This window comes from Haliotis rufescens, unplaced genomic scaffold (assembly GCF_023055435.1).
Source record: "Haliotis rufescens isolate VD_foot unplaced genomic scaffold, xgHalRufe1.0.p SCAF_22, whole genome shotgun sequence".
Lineage (NCBI taxonomy): Eukaryota > Metazoa > Mollusca > Gastropoda > Lepetellida > Haliotidae > Haliotis > Haliotis rufescens.
In genome coordinates, this window is record NW_025963913.1 from 9168920 (window position 1) to 9195706 (window position 26787).

The 26787-nt window shown below is 40.2% G+C and overlaps 1 protein-coding gene across 3 annotated transcripts in view; it reads right to left on the reverse strand.

The window, feature by feature from the left end:
- LOC124114452 (ankyrin repeat domain-containing protein 26-like) overlaps positions 1 to 26787 on the reverse strand; it is a 792436-nt gene that overhangs the window by 47710 nt on the left and 717939 nt on the right. For all 3 annotated transcript variants that reach the window (XM_046475021.2, XM_046475020.2, XM_046475019.2), the window contains one exon: positions 6683 to 6756. In XM_046475021.2, coding sequence (XP_046330977.2) covers positions 6683 to 6756 — 74 coding nt within the window. The remainder of the gene's footprint in view (positions 1 to 6682; positions 6757 to 26787) is intronic.

Consider the following 26787-nt stretch of genomic DNA (forward strand, 5'->3'; position numbering starts at 1 on the left):
TTAACAATTGAATATTTACTATACGGTGTATTCAATGATTTAACAAGGAAATCCATGTGATCCAATATTTGTGTAGTATATTCGTATAAAGAATATATTAAATATTTTTTCTAGAAAAAGAAAGTGTATTTTATTTCCTTTTAAAAACAACATGTAGGCCATCTATGTTATTGAAAGAAAAATATTGGATAACAAATGATTAAATATTGTCTGTTGAACAACTGCAACAGGTGATTAACGGCATAGATATATTCCATTACATAAAGCAATTTTTTGAAATTTTGAAAACAAAAGTTACGCACAGATTTTCTTATAGAATTTTCAAGAATGGCGGTTTGTAAAATCAAATAAATAATGGATTTCCATGTTCGTTTGGGTTTAAAATGTCATAAAAAGCAGCAAAGTTTGAACTTTTTGAACCAATACATTTTCGCAGAAAACGTTGATTGAATTAAATTTACTGATCAATATGAAATAGACAATTTTAAAATGATAATTGATGATGGTCTTTTTTAAATTTACGTGTACTTTTAGCCGTTTTATATTTAAAAAATATAGATACTTGAGACCATTCAGACAATAAAATCATTGTAAAGTTTAGAGTCAACGGACAAATACTAGTAAATGATCCTCAGCAATGATGTCAGACAAGCCAAACATCATCGAACTACGTTCTGGAATAGATTTGAAACATTTACAATGTATTTCGCTCCTCAGCGAAATTAAATGAAATCAGATGAATCAGTTTATTAGCTCTACTTAATTTAAAAGGATAGAAAAGGACTACACTCTATGCATGTTCACATTAACTTGTGGCATGTTCCATGTGACAACATAACTTGACAATTCCTAGATTATATCTCTTTGCGAACAAAAATTAGTGTCACTTTTAAATTTTGAAAAGAATTATGGATCCAGAAAGACCCAGTATACATCACGTAACATCAGACTTGAACACGCATCTTAAATGCTGAACGCCTGCTGTTCAATCAAAGGTCTCACCTAGTCCACATAAAGTTCTGTGTCCGCCACTTGTCATCGTACAGCTTACGAGTCGTAACTCGATGTGCCGACGAGACAAGCGCTGCCGCTTTAGCCAAGTTATCCTTTCTTCATTAACGAGGTCTTAAGCAAACCCAGGCGTGAAGCTGGAAGTTCATTATCCCCGGATGCAAGTCGTCGGTGTGAGGATGAAGAAGGAGGTCGTCTCGATCTGGCAACGGGAACGGTGGCTGATCGATGATCTGAAGAAGTTCCGGGAACCACGTTCTGGCAGGCCAATAAGGCGCGACCAAAAGCAGACGTAGGTTGGCCATTTGACCAACTTTCTCAAGTATCGATGGTAACAGCACCGTTGGCAGAAATGCTTAAGTGTCTAGACCCTCCCACGATATCTTAGAGCGTCGTGGTCCCATGCCCGTGGGTCTGGAAACGGCGACACGAATCGAGGGAGGCGGTTGTTGTACCGGGTTGTGAAGTGATCGACTTGGGGTAACCTGAGTCGATCTGACAGCAGATGAAAGACTGTGGGATGGATCATCCACTTCGTGGGAGACGGCCTCGATGGTCTCGACGAGGGCGTTGGCTATCACATTCTTGGCCCCCGGGATGTGATGGGCGCGTATGCTCATGTCCAAGTTGTCGACGAGGGCAAAGAACCTGAATGTCCGGTCCAGAAGGGCTGCCGACCGAGTCGTTCCCTGTTTGTTGATGCAGTGGATGACTGTGGAGTTGTCCGACTTTATCATCAGCCGTTTCCGACGGGATCGAAGTTTCCAGAACTCGACCGCCTGAATCACTGCTTCCATCTCGAGATAGTTGATGTAGAGGACCTTTTCTTCTGGCAACCACAGCCCGGCAGGTGAACTGGTGAGCTTGGAGCCTGTCGTCTAGGTAGAAGGTGACCCTGATCGCCTGCCGATGGAGACATTCTACAACCGGCTTCATGATCTGTATGAAAAAGCATGGGGACGTAGAAATTCCAAACAGGAGGGCCGCCCATGAGGGATATCATGGTGAATGTGTCGGGTTGTTGGAGGTATGTTGCGTTGAACTTTTTGAGATTGAAAATAAGCTGAATCTTTGTGGAGTTTTTCTTGGGTACTAGAAAGATGGGCGAGTAGTACCCCGGCGATGGTGCCGATGTCCCTAAGCGAAGTACAGCCGCCTTTTCCACCAACGAATCGATGGCCTCCGTCAGCCGATCCGTTGGTGGAGTGTATAATATCAGGGATGAAGTCAGTGGTAGCGTGTAGCCTGTTGTGAAAATGTTCTGAACGTAAGGGTCGTTGAGGAAAGCCCACTTGTGGGCATAGTGATTAAGTTTCCCCCCTACCGGTAGCTCGTCTAAAGGAAGTGTCCCCGGGGAAGGCTCCAACGATGGTGACGGTGGGGTAAGGGACCTCACTTCCTTCCCCGCTGGCTCTTTCCCCCTCTGGGATACTTGGAAAAGGAGACCTGGCGACCTTTCCTGTCCGAATCTCTCTTGCTGGACGGCTGTCGAGGCATGTCCCTACGAAAAGCCTGTTTCACATTCTCGTTTCGGTAACGTCGTCGTGGGGCGCTCTAAACCGGTCTGGACGAAATGATGATGTCATGCTCGGCTTCCCTGGAGTACTTGTCCAGAACTTCGTTGGTACAACTGTGAAACAACTGTTGCGATGACCACGGGGACCGTAAGAGTGACAATCAGGTAGTTCAGTGCAGTCGATGCCGTTGTTATCTGGCCCGATACATATCGGGACTGAACAAGGACGTCCAAGATCCACCATTGCATACAGGTGAGGACCGATGGCACCGTCCTGTCGTCCTTGACCTGGGGTTCTTTCTCCTCAAAGTACACTGAGAGGGCCTCGATCGCTGTCGACAGCATAGCAAGCGGTTGTAGCTGGTGACGAACAGCAATGTCCATGGATTCCAAATGCCTGTCTTCTACTAGAATCTTGGAGGGCGCTGGTTTCTTGAAGAGTAGCCCCCAATCCAAGTCCCTACTCATGGGTGACGAAAAGGGCATGCCATAAATCGGGTAATGAGATCGACCAAGCGGCTTGCAGAAACTCTGCCCAGGCAGAGCAGAGGCAAAGTTCTGGTCCATATCTTGAGCCATGGCTCTGAAGGCATCGGGAGGAGAAAACTGAAGAGACTGCGGTGTATCTCCGACGTTAAAGCCCGCACGCGTCGGTTTGTCATCGTCTTGTGATAACTCAGGCAGAAAGTTAGATAGCCAAGCAAACAACTCAATGTCTTTGGGAGGCCTAGGAGGGCTGTCGTCACAATCCATCGTCGACGTCGATTGTCGAGGTGTAGATGAAGGAGCAGGGCCCGCTTGCACAAAGCTATCGTAGTGCTAAGATGATCGTAACTCCCATACTTTAACATAGGCTTACAATAGTCGTAGCACTAAGATCGCTTTGTGCAAGTGGGCCCTGGTGTACTGGTTGACGGTCCATGGACCCCCGACACAGTCGAATCCACAGTCGAGGACCGCCGCCGTGATCTGGGCTATCAAAGCCGGGTCGATATGAAAGTGAGACAAGGGCGTCATTCTGTCATTATCTTCACTACGACGCTGAACTCCCAGAAACTCCCTGCGAGAACGTTGCACGTCCTCGTGGGGAGGAGGGCTATGATCTCTAACTGTAGAAGTACTACGATCCCCATCGTAGTTATCATCCGAATCGTACTCCCGACAACCACGAAGGCGATGAATGCCCTCATGTCGTTTACTGTCTCTCCACAAGGCACTCGACCTGTCATCCCGACTTGAACGGGAACGACGTCTGTGTCCACTGTCGTCCCGCACGACGTCCCTATTGTCGTTGGTAGAACGAGATACGGACCGACCTGGGGTTGGCCACAGCCCGAACAGACGGGCGTCTGTTTCTGAGATGAGGATCTCATCCCCCAACACTTCCCATAAACTAATTACTTACGAGATCATCAGATCTTCTTATACCCCTGTTCTAGTAGAACTGTTCACTGCTTGCAGACTGTGATTCTTGAGAAGATCAATGTGCTATGTAGTGTGGAACTCAGTCACGTGTACTGATGTGCAACCAAAAAAATTTTCCTTGTTGTCATCAGGACACACAGGAAAAGAAGTGACTAGATTCCCGCCTTGCGCATGCGGGGTGGCGTCCATGGCAAGTGATAGGGTTTTCCTCACAACTATGGATATGTTGGCAGTGTAGTGGACGTCTGTTGAAAGTTTATACAAAATTTATAGTGTGGTTCTCAGCATAAACAGGAATTTATGCCAATGATGTGATAGAGGTGTAGTATTTTGCAAGAATGATAAAACTTGTGCGTATCATCAAAATATTGTGAAGTAACCCTGCGTATTCGATTAGCAAATCAGCAACTTATTTTGAAATTATAAACGGGCATTCCGTCAACCTTGCCAAAGTCCGATGACAGTTACATTATGATCATTTGCCATCACACTTTCTTGTGGAAGTATCATGGAATTTTTTAGTCCTTATAAAGCTCTCGAACCCACACGACACCGGTTTACAGGGACTAGATGAATAGTGTTTTTAAATATTTAACTTAAATACCCACATGTGTAAAAACTAGTGGGTAACAAAAATTTGAATACCCAGATAGAATTACTGATACCCAATGATTTAAAATGCATGGGTAATATACCCAAAACACCAAAAGCTTATCTGGAGCTCTGGTTTATAGTCTGTTATTATAGAAAACTATCAGAACAATCTTAGATTAATGTGACTTACTACCAAGTGCTAGATCGTTACTACTATTACAACAGGTGTTGACTCTAGCACACACAGGAAAAAAAGTGAGATTGCTGCCATTGCATATGTCATAGCTTGGGTGGTTATGATGGTACTTGCCAACAACTAGTTGTGTGTAATTGCCAGTGAAGAGGACATCTGTTGTATATCTGAAAATTTTAGTTGGTGTGACTGAAGCCAAAATACAGGATTTATGGCAGAGATGTAATAGAGGAAGAGATTTCGTAAGAATTACATCAAATAGTACATCATTAATTAAGAGATAAATATACTGAGTGAAGCGGCATGGGCATGGGTTGAGTTCAGTGTTTTGAGTGGGTTATCGAGCTGAATTACGGAATCACCGAACAAAATATGGTGCTGTATATACTCAAGCAGTTTGTGTACACCGTAATACTTCACTCGAACATATGACAGGCATTGAAAGCATAGAAGCACGTCAACTTGGTAAGCTAACATGAGGTGGGCATCCCTAAAGAAAACAAAGCAAGCTTTGCAAGGCTTTCGCTCTACGTCGCGCGTCACCATTATGACGTCATATCACTTATTGTGACGTAAAAGATAAGACATCACAGTCGTTTATAGAAAAGCGCCAAAATTCCAAGCTTTCTGTTTTCTCCAAAACATAAATACATTCCCTTTGTTGATTTCTGTCGTGTTTTTCTGCACGAAATGTATTGCCACACATCCTTTGAATATTGTAGTAACCGCATCTGTGCATTTTGTAACCTGAGATTGTAGATATAATTATTAGAATATGCCTACCGACAATGACTGAAAATAGTACTATTCTATGAATATTAGCTTCCACGGTGATGCGACCGTCAAACCAACTGTTTTCAGAGGGGGTTTATTGTAATTTAATAGCCTCTGATGACCAATCAGAATTGAGTAAATTCCAAATTCATGGTAAAATGTACCATAATTAGAGGTGTGTTGTTTTGCTGCGTGTTATGCTCTCTGTCATCATCATATTATTATGTTGAAATGAAGATGAGGGACCAATTGTCCAAGTCTTTTTGAATAAAACTCATTTGTCTGTTTGTCTGTCTGACTATTTAGTTCAGAACATACATGTTATTCTTGGGGCCTTACTGCTACTTGAAAACAATGTACATCCTTTACCCCACTTCCTTGATGTGGGTTGTTTAAGGGGTTAATTAAAGGGTTAATTGATGTCATAATCTGTTTGTTAGAATTAGTTGTTTCAAAGGCTCATACCCTGCTGTTATTTTGAGGTTCTAATTACTAGGGGGAAGTGCATTGTGCTAGTCATTGTATAGAATGGTACATGTCAATAAATTTGTCACATCATCAATGTGACAAATTTATTGACATGTAACATGTGTACGGTTTGATACTATTTAGAAGAAATGTCTTTAGTAATTTTATTCGATACATCATGTATGTTGTCTCACACATGTTAATGGATTATGCTAATAGAATTGAAAATAGGTTACTAGGTATGATCAGTGATGAAATGTTTAACTTAAGCATGCTATGTTGTATAACAATGTTGACTGCCTTATTCAATGTGTCCCTGGAATGAGTTTGTTCAGTGAAACAACTGTTGAAAATATGTCAAGCAGCTGTTCTCTTTCATAAATGGGGATATACTTAATCTCTGAATAATTGTTGACATGATTATTTCATAAGAGCTAGTTCATACTTAGTGTCTTTGATGGTCAATGTCATCCAATCAAATGTGAGAAATACTCCCCATATATGAAGAATACGAGTATGAAGTCTCTGAGATCTGTCACATGCGTGTGGTTGAGAAAACCAACCGCAGCAGTGGTGACTGAGCTCTTATTTGAACAAACATATTAAGCAGGCTACCTAATAGGGGGCTTAATTAGAGAAAAATGAAGTGGCATTTGAATGAGTACACCCAACCCAGCTAGTACCCCAGCCTATAAACTTACTTTTCTTTCTCCTCTTCAAGCTTGCCTTCAGTAACTTTCTTGGCATCAAGTGCTTTCCTGGCTTTCTTCTTCTCCTGGAGATATATGTAGCAAAACGTAAGCAATATATCTGTCCAGGGTATAAATCTGGCATATACATTGAGAACAACACAATTTTAGGTTTGACTTTCACTATGTGTGAGTTCACTGGTGTATGAACCTTCAAAGAGTGGTCTGTGCTTGCCACAATGATCATACAATGTTTGGCCCTCACTCTATGAAGGTTCATATTTCTATGAACTCCCACAATTTGACAGTTAATTTATGATTTTTTATATCCCTATTTTGTACCTCAAAGGATGTATGCAGTGTGTGATATAGTATCAATATTCTGCTGGCCAGTAGTGCAAGCTAACCTTAAAAGTTACCAGCCACTTTCAACTTTCACTGGCCATCACTCATTTTTCACTTAAGATATGGACCAGGTTTCCCTTCTCTCAAAAAGGAATGCAAGTTGCGCTGTGGAGACATATTAAACTTGTGTAGTCGAAGTTTGATAGCAGATGGCACTCGTGGCGACAGGTAGCACATAGCAACTTCCCGAGCAAAATCCATTCAAATCATAACTAAAATGGCCAATCTAAGAAAAAGCCAAAGGGGAAAAGGTGAGATTAAATATCAGCAAGCTGTTCAGCAAGTTAATTCAGTGGATCAAACATCAACAAAGCCAAAAACGCCAACTCATAGCGATACTACCCTGACACCAGAGAATCAAACGACAGCCTTAATATCAGCAAGCAATATATCAGATATATATCAATTGTAAGATTTCACAATATCCACCTTCTGGGTACCTATTTTATTACCGTATATCATTTGCTATAAAGCCACCACATGTATAAGGCGACCCCCCTGTACAAGCTTTCAAAATTGATGCTAATATATATACCTTGAATATAAAGCGAATCGGAATGAAGCACGTCACCAGCCCATACACAATCCCTACATTTGCTATAAAAATGTGTTTGTCTTCCGCAGATAAACAAGAGTTTGCCACTAACGTGGCTATATCATCCGCCCCTGTTGCAGAATTTATGACATAATTAAATCTAAACAAACCCTAATCTTTTTTAACCGAGGTGGAACTTGTCATGGAAATTGTAAAAAAAAGAAGAGTTTGGAACCTAAGTCCATCTTGTTGCCATGGAAACGTAAAAAATACAAATTTCCAAAATTTCTAAATAGTAAAAAGCACCAGTTCAGCATGTACCTGACAGACCTGCAAAGTTTGATGAAAAAATATTGAACGGTTTATGAGGAATGCTCCGGAAACGAACCCTACCCTCACAGAACCTAAGTCCATCTTGTTTCCATAGAAACGTAAAAAAATAAAATTTCTAAAATTCCAAAATAGCAAAAGGCACCAGTTTTAGCATGTACTTGACAGACCTGTAAAGTTTCATGAAAAAATATTGAACGGTTTCTGAGTTATGCTCCTTAAATGAAACGTGACGGACGGACGGACGGACGGAACTTTGTTGGGCGGGGGATAAAAAGAAATATTTTCATTGTTTAAAGGGGAAGTGTACACGCAAAAGTTACTTTCTTTCTTTTTCTAAACAAAACGCAATTTTAGAATTAGTTAGTACCTGTGTTTGAAAATATACACTCATTTTTTCACAGTGAAAGTAGGAAGCTCACAATAGTGTGAAAATGATATGCCGTTATGAGGCCTTCGTTTTTCGAGCTAAACAGGCCTGAGTTATCCCCCTTAGATTATGACGTAATTGGTGCCAATTCAACTGGGTCCCTGTCTATTCTCAACGCAAAAGATATCAAGTACCAGTTTGCGGTAAAACAACATGGCCTACGACACACTCCGGCGCAGTGGTGACTCAGCATAACACTATGCTAGCTGGCATCTGAGACGCAAGAATCACACAACTGTACCTACACCACGTGAAGCGGCTCTAACAAAGCATGATGACGTCATAATGTTTATCAATTGGCACCAATGACGTCATATTGCAAGGGGCATAAGCCATGGTGTTTTTGTTATGGAAATAGAACACTTGGTAAATGTGAAAAATATAAATAGCTTTAATGCGAAAACTATGTTGATTAATTGTGATATTTTTATATTTTTGTCTATGACACTTCTAGGTTAACACTTTTAATGTGGAAAAAGTACAAGAAATATAGGTTCATTTCCGTGTGAACTTGCCCTTTAATATTTATGCATGACCCCAATGTCAAACTCCAAAACGAGGCTTTCCCCGCAAACTACAACTTTAAAGATTCTATAGCGGCTCCTAATATTCTTCACACAAAAACATCGAGTAAAAAGAATGAAATGGTTTTGTGTCGAATACTTTGGCTACTGGAAACTGTCCAGGAACATTCACACAAGCCACTTTCACCGGGTACATTTTTTCAGTACTGATTCACAAACGAACTCACCGTTGTGTCGTCACTAGCCATGCACATGCCTCCCTCGTTCTTTACTATTATCCACATCATCCTTACAGTGTTCCCTACCACACTTTTCTGTCACAAAATCCACCCGAAGAATTATTAAATAACACGTCATTCATGCGTACTTGCGAGTTCGACGTCTGACGTCTGATGCCTGGAGCCGTTTCAGTTCGTGCCATATCGGATCATTCCTCGCGACTCGGTATCTTGTAGATTACGGAATGGGACGAGTGTGCCAAATGGCATCAGGATCATTCGTAAGTGTCGATAGATTAAAGTCACGAGAAACCATGCCTACCTGTAACCTTCGTAAGGGTCCGTCACCTATTCGACCCTTTTCGTTCAGTTCTGTAACGTCATAGGCATGACTAGGTAAATTTGCACTTTATGTTACAGTGTGGACATAGCTCAGACGGTTAGCTGTCGGGCTAACAATCTGAAGGTCGCGAGTTCGCGTCCGACGGATTCTCACAAAAACTGGTTGCTTGTCTTTGAGACATGTGACCTACGGCAGAGACCGTCCTCACGAAAAGTTGTGGTACTGTATTCTAAAGGTGCTCCGAATTATTGGACATTTTGATTTTAAAAAAGGGCGCTTACTTGACTTTTCTTGCCATATTACGACTAATGTAGAAAAGTAGGAAACTTATAATACCAGCACTTTTATCATTGGCTAGGCGAAACATATATCTTTTGGATTTGGTTACTTTAGATATTGATGGAAAGACAATCAACTGGAGTTGCATGTTATACAATTTGGTTACATTGTGTGAAGAATAAAGACGTTGTAACAGTTTTGATACAATGTATACGTTTTTGAAACCACGACCTCATCACAGTGAGCACTGAGCGGTATGCAGGTTGACTGACGTCCAGGCACCATGAGGGTTAATTTAGATACTGTTAGAAATAGAAAGACAATCATCCTAAAGTACTCATGGAAATGAATTATTTTTTTTGTGCTGGATATAATAATCGACACAAAGCATTACGTAGATGTAAATATGAAATAACAAAACAACTGGAAAAGTACTAGTCTGGATTTGCTAGTTTTATCTTAGTGCTCAATACAAAATGTACTTTACAGGAGGTAATTTGTAGGCACTTTCAACATTCAAAAATAAAACTAAGTCCAAATTGACATGGCAGAAACAGGCTATAGGCATTATGCAAATTAGCCTGGAAAAAAGTTACCAAAACAACAATAAAACTAACAGCTATGTTTATGTACATAATAATAATGACATGTAAGTTGTTGTTTGAGAAGGGAATATGTTACTTTTACGTTCTGATATTTTTACGATGATTCACTATCCCACAATGCCACTCACAAATCACTAACCACTGACAACTCACATGCACGTGGGTTTCAAGCACCTGTTTTCACCTGTTGTCAAGGTGTCATAGGTCATGGACATTCACCTTGATCTACTAACACCTGGTTATGCTCAGTTTCACGATAGTCTGTTTTGTTCATATTTTTACACACTTTTACGTGTAAAAAGTCATAAAAAACTTTGATACGCTGTAATTGTGCCAAGGCCCAATTAGTACTAATTGAGCTGTATGAATATTTATATATTTTGTATATTAACTGCATTTATTTAAAATCTGAGATCGAAAAAAACAGGGTTTTTTTCATTTCCGTGAGTACTTTAGTTAAATGTTGTACAATTTGGTTACACCAAGTAAAGAAATAAGAACCATGTATTCAGTTTCTAAATGATGGTAAGTCAGGAACATAGTTAAAAGGGACATTTTCTCGGACCTGTAGCAAGTGCACTTTTTGTGCTTACAAAAGTATGTTCTAAGGACATTCAGAGCATGAACAATTTCAGATTCCTTTGATTGTGGTTGACAAAATTACTCAGACCATGTAACTTACACAAAAAGGCAAACAAGTATCTGAACAATCTGTAATTCTAGAATGTGAGAACTGGCAACATTGTTACTGACCTTATGGACTGAAAGTTTCAAAATAAAAGGCATCTAATATTTGAATGTCTTCAATATCCATAACATCCAACCAACCACTACAATGACATCACAATTGAATGTGATGACATGAAGATGCCATTGTGATGTCATCTACCTAGAAACAGGTTGCTAGGGTCTAATCTGTATGTCAAGCCTTCCAACATTCAGTTCCAAGATGGAAAAAAAACATATTTATTAAATGAGTCATTTAAGAATTGACTTTCACTTTGTGTGAGTTCATTGGAGTATGAAGGTTCATACACCAGTGAACTCACACAAAGTGAAAGTCAATTCTTATAAATTTTTTTTATCACAATTTTGTACCTCAAAGGATGTAGGCCTAGATCTAAACACAATTATATTTAGCATGTGTGACTTCATGTTTACACTGACAGCCATACAACAACCAGCTATATCGCGGAATAAAATAGTTCCTCAAAAAGAGAGGTGACATGAGCATATGGATGCACAACTTGCTCTTCAGAAACCTCTTACTATATGCAGCACATGTTTTCAAATCATATCCTCATTAGATGAGAAAGTTCTGTAAAGAACTACCTCAGTAAGACAGTCACAATGACAGCGCATCGTAATACATTTACATCAAGTACAAGACGTCAGAATGGCCGACACGATAAACGTGACAGGAGAGATTTCCGAAGTTGTTATTGAACATGTGGCGGTTACATGTGTTCGTCATCATTGATCAACTGGCCGATCATTGAAAGGTGAATAAAGATGTGTCAAACAGACACTAAGGTAAATTCATTGATTGCTGGAGACGGTCAGTATCAGCCTTGACACGGGTCGAGTCAATACTACGATAGTTTAGATGTGCATTTCTTCGTTTGTTCATTAGGATAGGCCGTAGCGAGGATATTCGTCAACAATCATGCAGTCACGCTCTCTGACATTTTTCAATGTATACTGAAACGCTGAGACCAGGATTAAAGGTTCTAAATTATCAGAAAAAAACAAATTATGTATGTTTTCGTGCAAGGGAATTCCCAGGGGTTTCCCCAGGAATGTGGAAGTAGTCCATCAGTGCTTACGTCATTTCAAGAACACGGTCTCGTGAAAAACGTATGAATGTCAAATTGTGTCGTTCATACACTTATGAACGTCAATTTCGCGGTCATGTGACCGACCTCTGGTCCAATGGAAAAGCTGTATATTGTGTAAACTTCAAATTAAAAAATTATATCAAAATTGGTCCTGTTTTTAATGAAATCATTTGACCAAAATGAAATAGTCAAATTTTAAGTTAACCAACTTCAGACATGACTTAAAATGCTTGTCAATCCAGTGCACAAATCTACAGTTTTTATATATATATGTACCAAAAGCCATAAACTGTTGTTTCAATGTTGACTGATACAGTTAATTGTTGCTGTTTGTTGTTTAACGCTGCACTTATTCCAGCCATATGACGGTGGTCTGTAAAAAAATTGAGTCTGGACCAGACAATCCAGTGATTGACATCACGAGCATTGATCCACACAATTGGGATCTGATGACATGCATCAACCAAGTCAGCGGGCCTGACCACCCGAAGAAATATGAAACAAATAGGAGTGAAGATTGCTCTCCATATCAATAAATAGTAAATTATGTATTTTCTTTTGAATTTGAATCTATTTCGGAATTTCTTTATGATAGCTTACCAACTTTTGCATATTTTGCTTCCATGTGTCACATGCGGTACGTGCTTCCGGTTTCAGAAATGATAGCTAAAATTGCAAGTATTTTGATTATTTCTCGTAAAATGCATTATTTTGCTATTGAATGGTTTACCTAGAATGTATATCAGTTCAGATTTTGCGTTTCATTCAATATTTGTCATTTTTCGCAGTGTGTGTTGACTTTGTTCAACTCAACAAATCGCGAGTTAGGCCACGCCCAAACGTATCACTGACGTTTGTCGGCTTGTCAATGTGTCGGAAAGTTTATCAAACGAAATCATTTGCAAACTCTTTAAAAATGAAATTCTTTTTACAAAGATTTATACATACGTGTCAATAATTCTAGAAAATTAAGTTAGATGTAACAAAATGATTGTAATAGTCTAACGGGATAACTATGCATGTGGAGTTGTTTGTTTACCGCCGTTGCCATGATCGTACAAGTTCCATCCAATCGATGATGTTACGATTCAGATTGTTTTTGTTTACAATTAGTTACACCGAAAGTTGCTAATTTTTAGAAATAAAGGAACATGGGTGTTTTCCTTTCGTCAGCAAACAAAAAATTATGATCGAATAGGAAAAATGATGAAATTATAAAGAAAATATCGGACTGCATGCCGCTCAACGTGAAGTGCCAAAAGTCAACAATGGCCGTTTCTGGTAGTTGTGTGCCGAGAAGTTTGGTCGAAACATTTTAAACTCGCGATATTTTCTTTTGGAGGTAAATAAATGACTGAACATTTGATATTGAGCAAGCTGAGCATTTATGCATGTCATACGTAATTTAAATGTTACGCAAAGCCTTCTCGGTAAATAGATATGGCGAGTTTTATTTTGGGGTGTTGTTATGCTATTCGCCTGTCGAATGGGTTCGACATCAGATGCACGGGGATGGACACCTCTGTCGAATGGGTTCGACGTTAGCGTGCAGAGCTTTAAGTAATTGGAAAATGATTTTCAAAGAATTTCAAATATGATCTATCAACATATATTTCTCGATAATAGTGGCTTTCCTCTCAGAAAATACCTGGAAAGCCTCTATTTTTCGAAGACTTATAAGAATAACACATGTGAAGATAGGTCTGATGTTTGGTATCTTTAGAAGGCTCTGAACATCAATTAGAATATTACAGTAACCTTGCCAGGAGTATTTTCAAAGTTGTAACTTGTGATTGGATAGCAAATGGTTTTTAATTGCACTTTTGGCCGCAATCTAGTATAAAGACAGCGATTTGTCAAATTCAAGCATGTGAAGGCAACCAACAAAGTTACAGCAATGGATACCATCCTGGTATATGATATATTTCAAATTTAGACGAAAATCATTGGTTAATGGATGTTATTCTGAACATTTTAAGCAGGAAATCATGACCTATGTTTAAAATATGGAACTTCTTGGACATATCTTGCTAAATTATGTGACCTGTGACAAAGATTTCTCATGCATTTATTTTGACATTCACAGCGATAAATGCAACGATGTCATTTGACCTTATGTTACCTGATGACTTAAAAAGATGGAAACAGTAACATAGTTGTTGTTTATTTTATTTATTAGGTATTGAAACGTCTTTATATTGCTGACATTTTGGCTGTGTACAATGGTGTTGAAAGAGGTAAGTAACACAGCTTGTGATTGGTCAAAATACGAATTACAACCAATCCAAACAAATTTGTAAAACACAGTGTTACAGTCACTCAAATGTTTGTACGGATTGAGTCAATAGTTTAGGTGTATATTCCTTTTGTTTGTTCACTGGGATGGGTTGTAGTGAAGATATCTAACCACAGGCATGCAGTCCAACATTCAGTCCAATGTATGCTAAATTGCAGGTTTCAAGATTAAGGTGCCTAAATGATCAGAACACCCCAGAACCCTTACAAAAAGAAATGTGTCAACAAAAAAACTATTTTGGCCTTTTCAAAAGAAAAATCATCAGTTTGTTGACACCTTGCCTTTTTTTTACATCGTGAAATATAAAACAAAGGTTATCATTGTAAATAATTCTAAGAATACAACCTTTATTTCATCATTGCTATAAATCCTGTATTTTGGCTGCAATCACATTATAAAAGAGGACAGATCAAATGGGCTTCATCCATGGTCTTTTGGACAGCAAAGCGAAATTGCAGGAGGATCTCTTGTGTTCCAAAGTTTGGATGTCTAGCCAGTTGTTATGGTCTCAGAATGAGACAACATATTCTCTCACAAGTCTGGAAAATTGCAGTGTCGGAACAGTCTAGGTTTGTCCAAGAGCCGGGCACCTGCTGTAGGTCTCAATTTGGGTTCAAATCTCCGATTGAGAATTGTTTTACTGGAGCCCTGGCAAAAACTACTTAGATACATGCATAAAACGATCTATTCATGCATCCACTGAAGTTGACAGAAGTTATCTCATTATTCAAAAATAAAAAAGTCAGAAGGAATGCATGCATAGTCAGAAGGAAAAGCTAACATTTAGTGACTTGTAGTGTAATCATGGAGTTTGATTGTTGTCATTTGACTAACCACAGGTCCAGGTTGTCCTGTGGGTACCTGGGTGCCGTTTCACAAAGCCTCTTAGCTACGACCTCCTAAACCATGTCGTAAACCATGTCATAACATTTAAGGCCGTTTCACAAAGACCTCTTAGTTTACACTACGTCGTAAAATCATCCTAAATCTACGACAGCCCTAGGGTTCTCCTAATGTAGTTACGACCTCGCAAATTCAAACCATCATGGCGACACATGCATTCCTTTTAGAAATTATTAACAGAAATGGTATCGGGGGAGAACGTGTTTTCAGGGACAGAAGTCGGGCATTAGATGTTTTAGATGAAATTGATTTTATTTCGTGATATAGATTCCAAAGACATGTCATCATTGAACTGGTGAACCGAGTTGGTGAATCGAGTTGATGAACAGCTGTCTCGACTGACTCAGCGTTCATGCGCACTATCTACAGAGGTCCAAGTGTTGTGTACCTTGAGATACTTTGCTAAAGGGGGCCTTTTCAGCGAGATCGGCGACATTCACGGAGTTAGCAAGTCAAGCGTTTCCAGAGTACTTGCCAATACCACATCCGCCATTCTCCGTACCATCTGACTGATACATTTTCCAGCACTGGCCAAGCACAGACAACTTATGGAAGAATTCCACCAAATCTGTGATTTCCCAAAGGTTCTTGCATGTATTGACTGCACCCTCATCCCTATTTAGAGGCCTAAAGTAGACGAGGTCGCCTCGCTGTCAATGTTCAGGCATGTGCAACGCTAAACTTCAGTAACTATAAATAACACATCCTTGACCCCTTTACCGTAATGTAGTACACTACATTTCAAAAGTCACTTCCCCTGTATCGCGAAACTATTTCGCTATACGTTCGTGAAAGTGCCATGAAAGTATCGCGAAAGTGACTCGAAAGTGGCGCAATAATACCGCGAAAGTGGCTAGAAAATGCCGCGAAAGTTTCGCGTAAGTGGCGCAAGGTTTTGCGTAAGTGGCGCAAAAGGGCCATGATAGTGCTGTGAAAGTGGCGCGATAGTGCCGCAAAAGTCGGTTATAGTGCCGAGAAAGTTGCACCATATTGGTACACTGCATGTACACTTCAGAAATGCTGTGGTGCGTTACTTCCCCCATGTATATCGGATGTATGTAAATCTAACCTGGAGCTGTATTAGGCCTGTTGCTCTTGTTATATTTAGAGACGTGTAGGTGGTACGTCCTTTAACAGTACAAAGCTTTACATGGATATGTTCTTAAAAACTGTATTTTTTCCGCAAGGATGCATCCCCTATTCTCTATTAATCAATAAGAAATTTATTGACAAATGTTTATATTCCCTGATGTGTGTAACTCATTTGTATAAGTTATCAATAGTCTTCGGAATTGGGAGTAGTGTATGAGAACGCAATTCCTAGTGGTGCCTGAATACACTTCATCAGGTGAAGGAGTAAGTATACACTCCGAAACATTGTGTTCCCTGAAATAAAGATGTCTTCCTTATGTGTTGCACTTGTAAATGATTTTCAAAGACATAATATAGACGGTTTTAAAATGATAGGTCAGATACTGTGTTGTTTATCTGTTCCAAATAGTGGTTAGTTGTAAGATGAGTTTCTGCTTGTGAATCAGTCAAACTACTGCTACACTTGGTTTGTGCAAAAGTTGATGCACGTATACACATGTCGAGTGTCTCAGAAACTTATAGCGAGACAACTTATTTGTTAATTACATTGTCTACTCACAATGCTAAGCAGGTCCACGAAACAGGAAGAGTCATGCATTATATAACATCAGAAACATGGAGGATGAAACCCACCTTCCAGCAAATTGTATTCATAATGCCTATCAAAGAGACGCTTGTATATTGGAGTAGGGTGGATTCAGCTGTGCAGACAATTGAATAGTAGCGTTAACCAATGGCATTTAAGACATTTTTACATTTAAGAACATTTGTAATATGGTCATTAGGACAGAAGCACAACAGATATGAACGATATCGATAGGTTTGTGCGAGGATCAAAGATTACCATCTATTTGCAACACAAGATCATATTTCCTCGTCAGCAACATCTCACATATCCTGTGGTATTGTGTTTGCTTAGAATATAGAACAATGACTTCAAACACATTACACAATAGAGTCATTTTGTCGTCTTGTTCTTAACATTCATTCACTGAAATAGGATTGCTACACAGTATTTAATAAACTCTAGACCAGAGAACATGTTGTGTATCGATACAGGTTGTTTATAAATGTTCACTAAAGGAGGGAGGGCTACAATTGAAACATTCTCATGTCGTTGTGTTTAGTTATGTGTGTGCGCCTTCACTAATGAAGTAAGTGAATGTTAAGAAGACGAGATAACATGTACCTGTATCATCACACAAAACAATGTACGAGGGTATGGTTTGACAATGTTTTATAACGTTTTGTAAAACGGATAGGAGGAAACAAGCCAGTGCTGACTTCTGCTGCTGCCTCTCCGAAGATCTGAATAAAAAGGTTATCATACTCATTGCCACATATTACATTCTAAAACAGGCACATTTACAACGCGGGATTGTTGGCTCATTTTTTATGTACCACACAATATATTTAAGGAGCGTAGGACATTTCCCCCACACTGACAATTCCCTACTCGGGCAATAGCCCGTACTGACATTTCCTCACAGTTTCATTTTCAGTTTGACAAACTATTATAATATAAACATTAAAAGCCATCATCACATGTCAAGTTCACTAAATGTCACCAGCTGGAAGTGACATGGGAAATAGATTTTACTCTTTGTTTAGCTGTCCTTCATTTAAAGACACATTTGACAAAGAATGCACGAACTGGTTGAGTGACCTCCTTCCATCAGGTTGAAAGGATTACCCACAGAGAAAGAAAGGATTAGAAATCTACATGCTATTACGTATTCACTACCAACGTCATCTAATATTCAACTGATACCCTTGGTATCCCCTAATGAGATTATGTATACTTTGTCATACCTGGTAATTGTTAAGACTATCTACAGCCAGGCAGTCTATACATGTTTCCAATATCCTGTTATAATCAGTGGTGAATGCTAGAAAACACATTCTGAAAGATATCCTGATACGCCTCCAAATGTCCACTTCATAATTCTTACAAAAAGTGATATTCTAAAGTAACAACATTTGAAGGTTAATCCACAAATACCATCGCGTCAAGTGTTACGGAGTGGTGACCAGCAATCGTATATGAAAAAATTGCAAAAATCAAACTGGCGTAAGGGGATTCTCACTGTAAACATGTGACTAGAAAGCTATTGATACATGTACATGACTGAGCATCAGTCATGCCCAGCTAGGGATCGATTCGCCTTTCACAACTGACAACCTTCCCAAGCATTGGGTATAAACACAGGAGAATCGACTACATGTACCTGACTTATGTGTACCTGACTGAGCATCGGTCAGGCCCAAGCTGTTGGGATCAATTGTCGAGAGTGATACATAGAATACTAAGGTTTCGACAATTAACTACACATCTATCATTCTACACTACAGATAGAAACGCATTAGATGCTAAATACCATGGACATGATGGAGGTCAAGCCTGACCTGTGTTTTGACAACATGCATCCAATGCATCCCATCCTAATGACTGCAGGGGTAAATATACCCAAAATCGAAGTAAAGAATTGACTGAGAATCCCCTAAGGCATTAAATATACATCTAGGACAAGCAGTTACCCCTAGTTTGTGCCATCGCACGCTGAGCCTGTGCTATGGATGATTTGGGCACCCTAATATATCGAACATAACAGTCTGATGACCACCGGCCTAGAGTCTTGATCAGGTGGTCTGGAATATTAGCCGTGGAAGCTGAGGTAGCCGCACCAATACGAAATGAGTGACCGTTGTATTTCTCTTGGTCATATCCTGTCACAGACAATGTGTGTTTTAATTTTTGAATAAAGAAAGACCTGGTAAGGGGTATATTCCGCTCATTAACAAATAAAGGATCATGCTGAGCAGCTCCCATGGCCCTCCTCTGATGAATAAATTCCTGTAGACAACGTACCGGACAATAAGATGTTGGAACTGCATGGATGGACAATGTTATACCCCTGCGAAAAGGATCTGTCTTAGAAGATTTAAGTGTCAAATCAAACGATGTACAATCTGTTCTAAACACGACAGAGCTGAGAGACAAATGAAATTTTGCATCAAAATGGTCACATGTAAATTCTCCACAACGTAGAAAGCCCAAAAAGGCGAGTGAACACACAGTCTTCATCAATAAGTCTGTGAACGGTGAAAATAGTCCTTTCTCTAGGGTGGTCTAAATCTGCTGTAAAATGTCAACAGTAATTGATAATCGCACACTTGGGTTAACACCTTGTTCTTTCTTAATAGCTTCCATGATTGTTTCTACTCGTAGCAGATTCCTAGAACACCATGGATTCGGCACATTATGCCTCAGATAAGTGAATCTCACTCCACACAGACAACTCTTGATGGTCGTATAACGTAAATGTAGTCGATGATGGCAGTGGGCTACAAACAATAACAATGAATCTTCCGACAATGGAGGTAACACACGGGGCTGCCACACGAACCCGCACATAGCCATGAAGGTTAAAAAGGCTTGAACCCCTGTTCTGTATACCACCCTCGTGGCTTTTGACGCAGCTTGCGACCACAAATCATCTAAGTCTGGACTGGCGGTAAGGTGAGCTGACACAGATGTAGACATGTTTCTGGTGCAGGTTCGGCAGTGGGAGCTAGTTGACGGAACTTGGTCATCTGGAAGCGAGATAATGCATCACCAATATGGTTAACTCTTCCAGGTATATGTCGGGCACTGAATACAAAATTATATTTGGCAGCTGTCAATACGAATTTCCTTATCAGACACATGATGAATGGAGATTTAGAACGACATTTGCAAAGTATGTCAACAGTAGCCATATTGTCACAATGAAATCTGATACTCTTGTTAGTCCATAGCTTCCCCCAGATTGCAGCCGCCATAACGATAGGGTAAAGTTCAAGTAAGGCAATGGACATGTCCTCTGTGGTAGCTTGCAGTAAGTCAACCGGCCATGGAGCAGCAAACCATTTACCCTGGAAGTAAGCTCCGAAACCAACTGATGCAGCAGCATCTGTGTACAGGTCAAATTGGGGGGCTGCGATTAGGTCTTCCAAGAAAAACGACCGGCAATTCCAATCGCTAAGAATGTTCTCCACATATCAAAATCTAGACGACATTGTTTGTTCAAAGTGACCCGATGTCGTAGGTGTTTCACAGAGTGGGCCAGTTGTAGGAGGTAACTGATGAATGCCCTACCTGCTGGAATGATCCGCATAGCAAAATTTAGATGGCCAATAATGCTGAGCAGTAGCTGCTTTGTGACTTTCTTGGCACCTTGAATAGTTGCCATGATGGATATGATTCTTGCAACTTTCTCAGTAGGTAGACGCGCTTCCATTCTATCAGTGTCCAAAATAATCCCCAAATATTCCAAACATGTGACCGGTCCGACCGTTTTATGGGGGGACAGGGGGATATTCAGTTCCGAGAATAGGCATTCTAGTTTGTTCATGGTGCTGATGCCTTGTACCAAATCCTTATCCACAGTCAAAAAATCATCCAAAAGATGCAATATATTGACAATGTCATACACATGATTGGCAATCCAACACACTGCTGCAGACAGGCCATCAAACAGTTTTGGACTGGACCGGCATCCGAAGACCAAGCGAGTGTAATAATAAAGCTGATGATCCCATGATATGCCATGTAAGTTATATAAAGAAGGGTGAATTGGAAGCATTTTGAATGCATCTGTTATGTCCACCTTACATAGGTAAGCATGTTGTCCCATGACTTTGATAAGTTGGATAGCGTCGTCCACTTTCACATAGTTGAGGGAGAATTGTTCTTTATCAATTAATGAGTTCAAACTTGGGTTTTCCACATCATCATGTGGGGCCGAGAGGTCAACAATTAATCGCTTCTTTTTGGAATATTTCCCTTCCACAATGCCTACTGGATTAACCCTGTGGTGAGGGAAAGGAGATTGCGTAAATGGACCTATCAAATAGCCTTTGTATAGTTCATCTTGAATAATGGTGGCTACTGCTTCAGGATTGTTTCGAGCTGATAACAGATTCTTGCAGACAGTAGTGTGAGTAGGTGGACATGTAATGCCAGTGTCAAAACCAAATTTAAAACCATGCAGCAACGACTGAATGAAGGCACGGTCTGGGTGATCAGACAACCGTTGAGACAGTTTATCCACGTCAACAGGAGATGGGGTTGCCTGTAGTCACTGTCGGTGCTTTTTGGCCGAGGAAGAATTCTGGACAGGTGTTGACTTGCCTGCTGGGAATTGAGTCTCTCCTGTGTTATGCCAACATTCGAAAGCAGGGTGTGGCTTTCGACATACAGAACACAAATGTCTAAATCTACAATTCCCGTGGACACATTTCTCAGCATTAAAGTTGTTGCACAATGGGATACCTTTGTGTATGAGCACTTCCCTTCCCCGGCGATCCATGCCTCTGCGTTCTGTGTTGAGTTCTCTGTCCCTAGTTGTGGGAGTATGGTTAAAAGTCTCTCCTGGTTGGGGATGTATGTACTTGGCTTTAACCATAGAACAGAACTGCGTCGAATGACCAATGTCATCACACAACTGGCAAGCAGTGATTCTGCGTCCTGTAAACACAGCTCTATAGATGGCATCATCGATCTCTCCCCATGGTAGTTTACAGTTATGTTGCTCAAGATAAGCTGCCGCTTTAGCCGAGAAACGTTTGTGATATTGATAAAAGAGTTGATTTTGATATTGATTGTGCATATCAACTATAAGGCGCTGATACTCGTCAAGCTCGGCTCGTCTCTGTGGCCAGCGTAAACACATGATGGCTTTATATTTTCCAAAGGCTGTGATGAACATGTCAAATGTCAAGGGCAACTGCAATCTGGAGTCATGAGGACTTTTGAGTTGCATATTCACATTATCTACCTGAATGGTTCTAGCATTGGACGTTATTTCATCAGGAATGAGTAGTAAAGCAAGGTTCACATCCTTACCTTCCTGAATGCTCTTCCGGAGAGAGGGAGAAACAAGAGCTACGTCTGGTAAGTGCTGAGCTTGAGGCTCACTGGTGAACACACATGGAGTAGTTGATCCTGTGTTGTTTGATTCCCGTATGGCAGTAAATAAACTTTGTGTGACATCGCATGGATCGGGGCCGGATTGTCATGTGGTTGACCCGGTCCAGCAAAAGTGGTCTGCAAATGTGAAGTGTGTGGCACCATAGCAGGTTGATTCCTGGCATCCATTTGAGTGCTCAGCGTGGCCACAGTCCGCTGTAACTTGTTCACGGTGTCCACAAGCTGGGCGATTGTTGTGTCAGTGTGTGCCTCGTTAACAATCGAATGAGGGGGCACCGTATCCTCATGAACTGCCGCTGTGCTGGCTCTGGCTGACGACCCGCCCGACGATGCTGACCTTTGTCTGTCCATCCTTTTGTTACGGTCTGGGAGGTTTTCTGTGTAAAAGGTTTGGTATTGCGCACGTGTCAACCCCCCGGGAGGCTTAATATCCAATATTTCCTCGATGTATGCACAGATACGTCCCGTAGTCCAATTCCGTGGAAACATCTCATACGGGCGACTGTCTACTGCACTGAGAGGGATCGTTGTACTATATTGTCGCCGAGGCACCCCGACATCGGGCGCGGCCATGTTTGTTGAAAGCGAACCGTCTGGAACATCGCCAAGACTTGCTGTTTCACTGCGCACAGTATCCTGCCTGGATATCCTGCTTGACGTTCGCTTCTTGCGAGTTTTAGGAGCCATACTGCTGTACACCTGAGAGAACCGGCACACTTGATTTTAACTATTCGCTCGTACGTACGGAATCAAAAATTGCTTGTCATTGTTGTGACACCTGCACAAGATGGCTGACCTGAATCGTAATTGCGCATGCTCGTACTTGGCATGCTGGGAAATTGTCGTATCCTGTTACTATAAATAGCATCACGCATGAGACATGTATGTATTACGGACGTTTGTTTATTGTAGATTCTTATAATAATATTAATACATAACCGGGTGGTTAGTGTTACACTTATCTGGTAATAAACTGCAGAAGATGTCTTCTGGCTTTTAATGTTGTCTTATGTTACCTAATAATGAAACCATAGAATATAATTAATGCAGGCCAATGCCAAAAGCTGATGGAATTAATACGTAACAATTATTGTATGTTACATTAAACTTTGGAAAATATGAGACAATAACGACATAGCAGTTTTAAGTTGTCATTTTAAACTCACTCAATATACATTGAGCACCAATGCTGAGGATAATATGAACTTTATAGCGAGCTGCAATCCACATTCGGATATTAGATATTCGTTAAGGAGATCTGTAACTGAAGTTTATTGTACTCTCACCTATTGACCAGTTGAACGTCTTAATGCGTTCTGATGCCTTGCTGCCTGTCCTTTGATGTTTAGACGGAGAAAATCTATTGTGTAAGAACAATCTCAGTTTACTGATAAAAAATATGTACAAACTATGATATTTTTATCATATTTTGAAAGGTGTGATTGGATGCACGCAATAAGAACAGATACATGGTTTAAGCATATTTTTGTTTAATCTGAAATTTGGGATCGGTAAACAAGACAGCGCTATTTGAATACCTAACCCTACATAGAAATCAGGTATAGTTGCATACTATTTACAGAAAAATACCTTGCAATTGGTGGCCAGTTATCAAGCATGACCAGCAGTGTCCGGTTTGGGTAGTCAGAATGATGGGGTTATACGTAATATTAACATAATGTATACAAGATACATACATGTTATATGCAAGGGTTTGGTGTATGATTTAAGCTTAAATCTACCGGAATTTATGATGAAAGTATAGACAGACAAGACAAATTATTGATTTGCCGTAAAGTACTGTATTAATATAGTGTGATGAATGTAGGGGAAATGCGGGAGGGGTGGGAGGAGGGTGTATGTATGTAAGCACTGATACATGGTGGGAGGAGGGTGTATGTATGTAAGCACTGATACATGGTGGGAGGAGGGTGTATGTATGTAAGCACTGATACATGGTGGGAGGAGGGTGTATGTATGTAAGCACTGATACATGGTGGGAGGAGGGTGTGTGTATGTAAGCACTGATACATGGGGGCTGACGTAGACATAGTGTGATGAATGTAGGGGTATGGTGGGGAATGATGATGTGCGTGCGTGCGTGCGTGCGTGCGTGCGTGCATGGAGATACGAGGGTTGGCGAAGGTATCGTGAGATGGTTGTGTAAGTATGCGAGGTGGATGGCCATGCATGTATGCGGGTATGAGTATGGAAACATAAGAGGACATCCAGACTTGGGGTTGCATGATTGGACGTGCTTGTATTGATGTTTTTTTCATGTTGAATAATGGTGTTTTGATGCTTTAGTGTATCATACATCATAATCGCCGGGCATTGTACATTCCCACCCGAAATATACTAGCAGACTCATGTGGGGAGTGAGTATGGTTTAACGCCGCTTTTAGCAATATTCCAGCAATATCACGCTGGGGGACACCAGAAATGGGCTTCACACATTGTACCCATGTCGGGAATCGAACCCAGGTATTCGACGTGACGAGCGAACGATTTAACCACTAGGCTACCCGACCGCCTCTGCAGACTCATTGGATTAACAATATTTACAAAATGAAATCATATTTGTATGGCCCCTGGCATGTTTATCTAAAATCATCTTTAACATTCAAAACTGTCTTCGCTATGATTGCCACTGGATCATTAAATCTATTACCAAATGATTGAAATAATCTATAGGAAGGGAATTTTGTTTTATAATTCAGTGCCGCAAAGAGGATTCTGGAGTATGTTGTATAATCTAGTATGGTATGTGGATCATCATCTTTGTACTGGTTTGGTAATACATTCACTACTCAGGAGGTTCTCTTATTAATTGTATTCATATTAATAAAAATTATTATAAAAATAAATCAACTAAATTATCATTTTTAAAGTCTTAAATATTCTAGATTATGTCCCTAACTTACGTTTAGCATCCGACAGTTATAGTTCTAATTCACCCAATATGCTGCTGATAAGACAATAATATTTGAATGCGCCCCGGATTTAATCGGAGCATATGTTAACGTTCCCGTTGTATAGAGGTCTGATGTAAATTTAAGTATCGCCTGTCTGTAAAGTGTGACCCTCATGATGCCCTTATTTATAGGAAATATCAAGTCAGGTTTTAAAATGAACGTGTAAAATAACATCAATATTATTTCTGATATTACATTTGCTTGTCATTGAGAATATTGTGATGCGCATTGTCATTCGAGTGACGGTGAGGCATTACAAACATTCTTACAACCCGCACGTACATGTAATTTGATTCGTCTCAATAAACATATCAATACAAAGCTTATGTAATCAGTAACAATGTAGTCTCACCAACAGAACTAACAGACGGGCGCGAAGCTTTAATGACAATACCCTTATTACTTCATGATATACATGACGATGAATGAGCGGCGACAGTCGGTTCAAATGTGTGCCTTTGTTGTCTATGCGTACGCTTATAGCACCTGGTCGTGTTTAAAGAACAGTTAACATTTTAGATATAATGGGGGGTTTACTACCGCCATGCCTGAACGTAACGGTTGTCACAAGCATGGGGATCGTGTCATGAATACATAAGCGATGGTCCTGAAGCGATAATTCAAATACGAATGTACATATGTTTCTGTTATAAGCACATTTACATTTACAAGCAAACATAATTTGACACAGTGTCATGATATTGCTTAATGGTTGCTTGGCCATCCACAGCAGGTGTTGGGTGGTCTGCAGGGCATTTCAAGGCACCCTATTTCTTTCTTCTTAGGTGTCACGGCGACCTCCGGCATTCAGCTGCATGACCAGGGTTTCTGTAGTTGTTTTTTCCGTCTATAAATGGTTGTCTGGTCGGACCCCGCTTACTATTATTAGAATGCCAGCCAGCCTTCGACCTGGTAAGTTGTTTGGGATCCTGTGGTGTTGAAACCCCTGCTCACTGTGAGATGGCCCCTATAATCCTCTATTGTTTTACCAATCAACACGCTTCATTGGCTATCGTTTTACAAAAACGCTTTTCGCAATAGAGTGATTTGGTTTTCTTTTGACACTGTTTCTGCTTAATATTCTTGCGATATTAGTTCCATGCATTGTTTGATATTTGTAAACAATTCAATTCATTAATTTGAGCTCGAACATATGTTAGGAAAGTAAGAGAGGTTCTGATTACTCGCGAGTCCAATTGGCTTGTTATATCATAAGAACACCATAAGCTATAAATGTTTTGCCAACAGATGGATTCAAACTTCAACTGGTATATTTCGAAATTCAAGCATCTATACTGACTGCACTAACTTCCGCCAACAAAGTTTGTGAAATATTTAATATGCTACAGTTTCATAATAAACGCGACAAAATC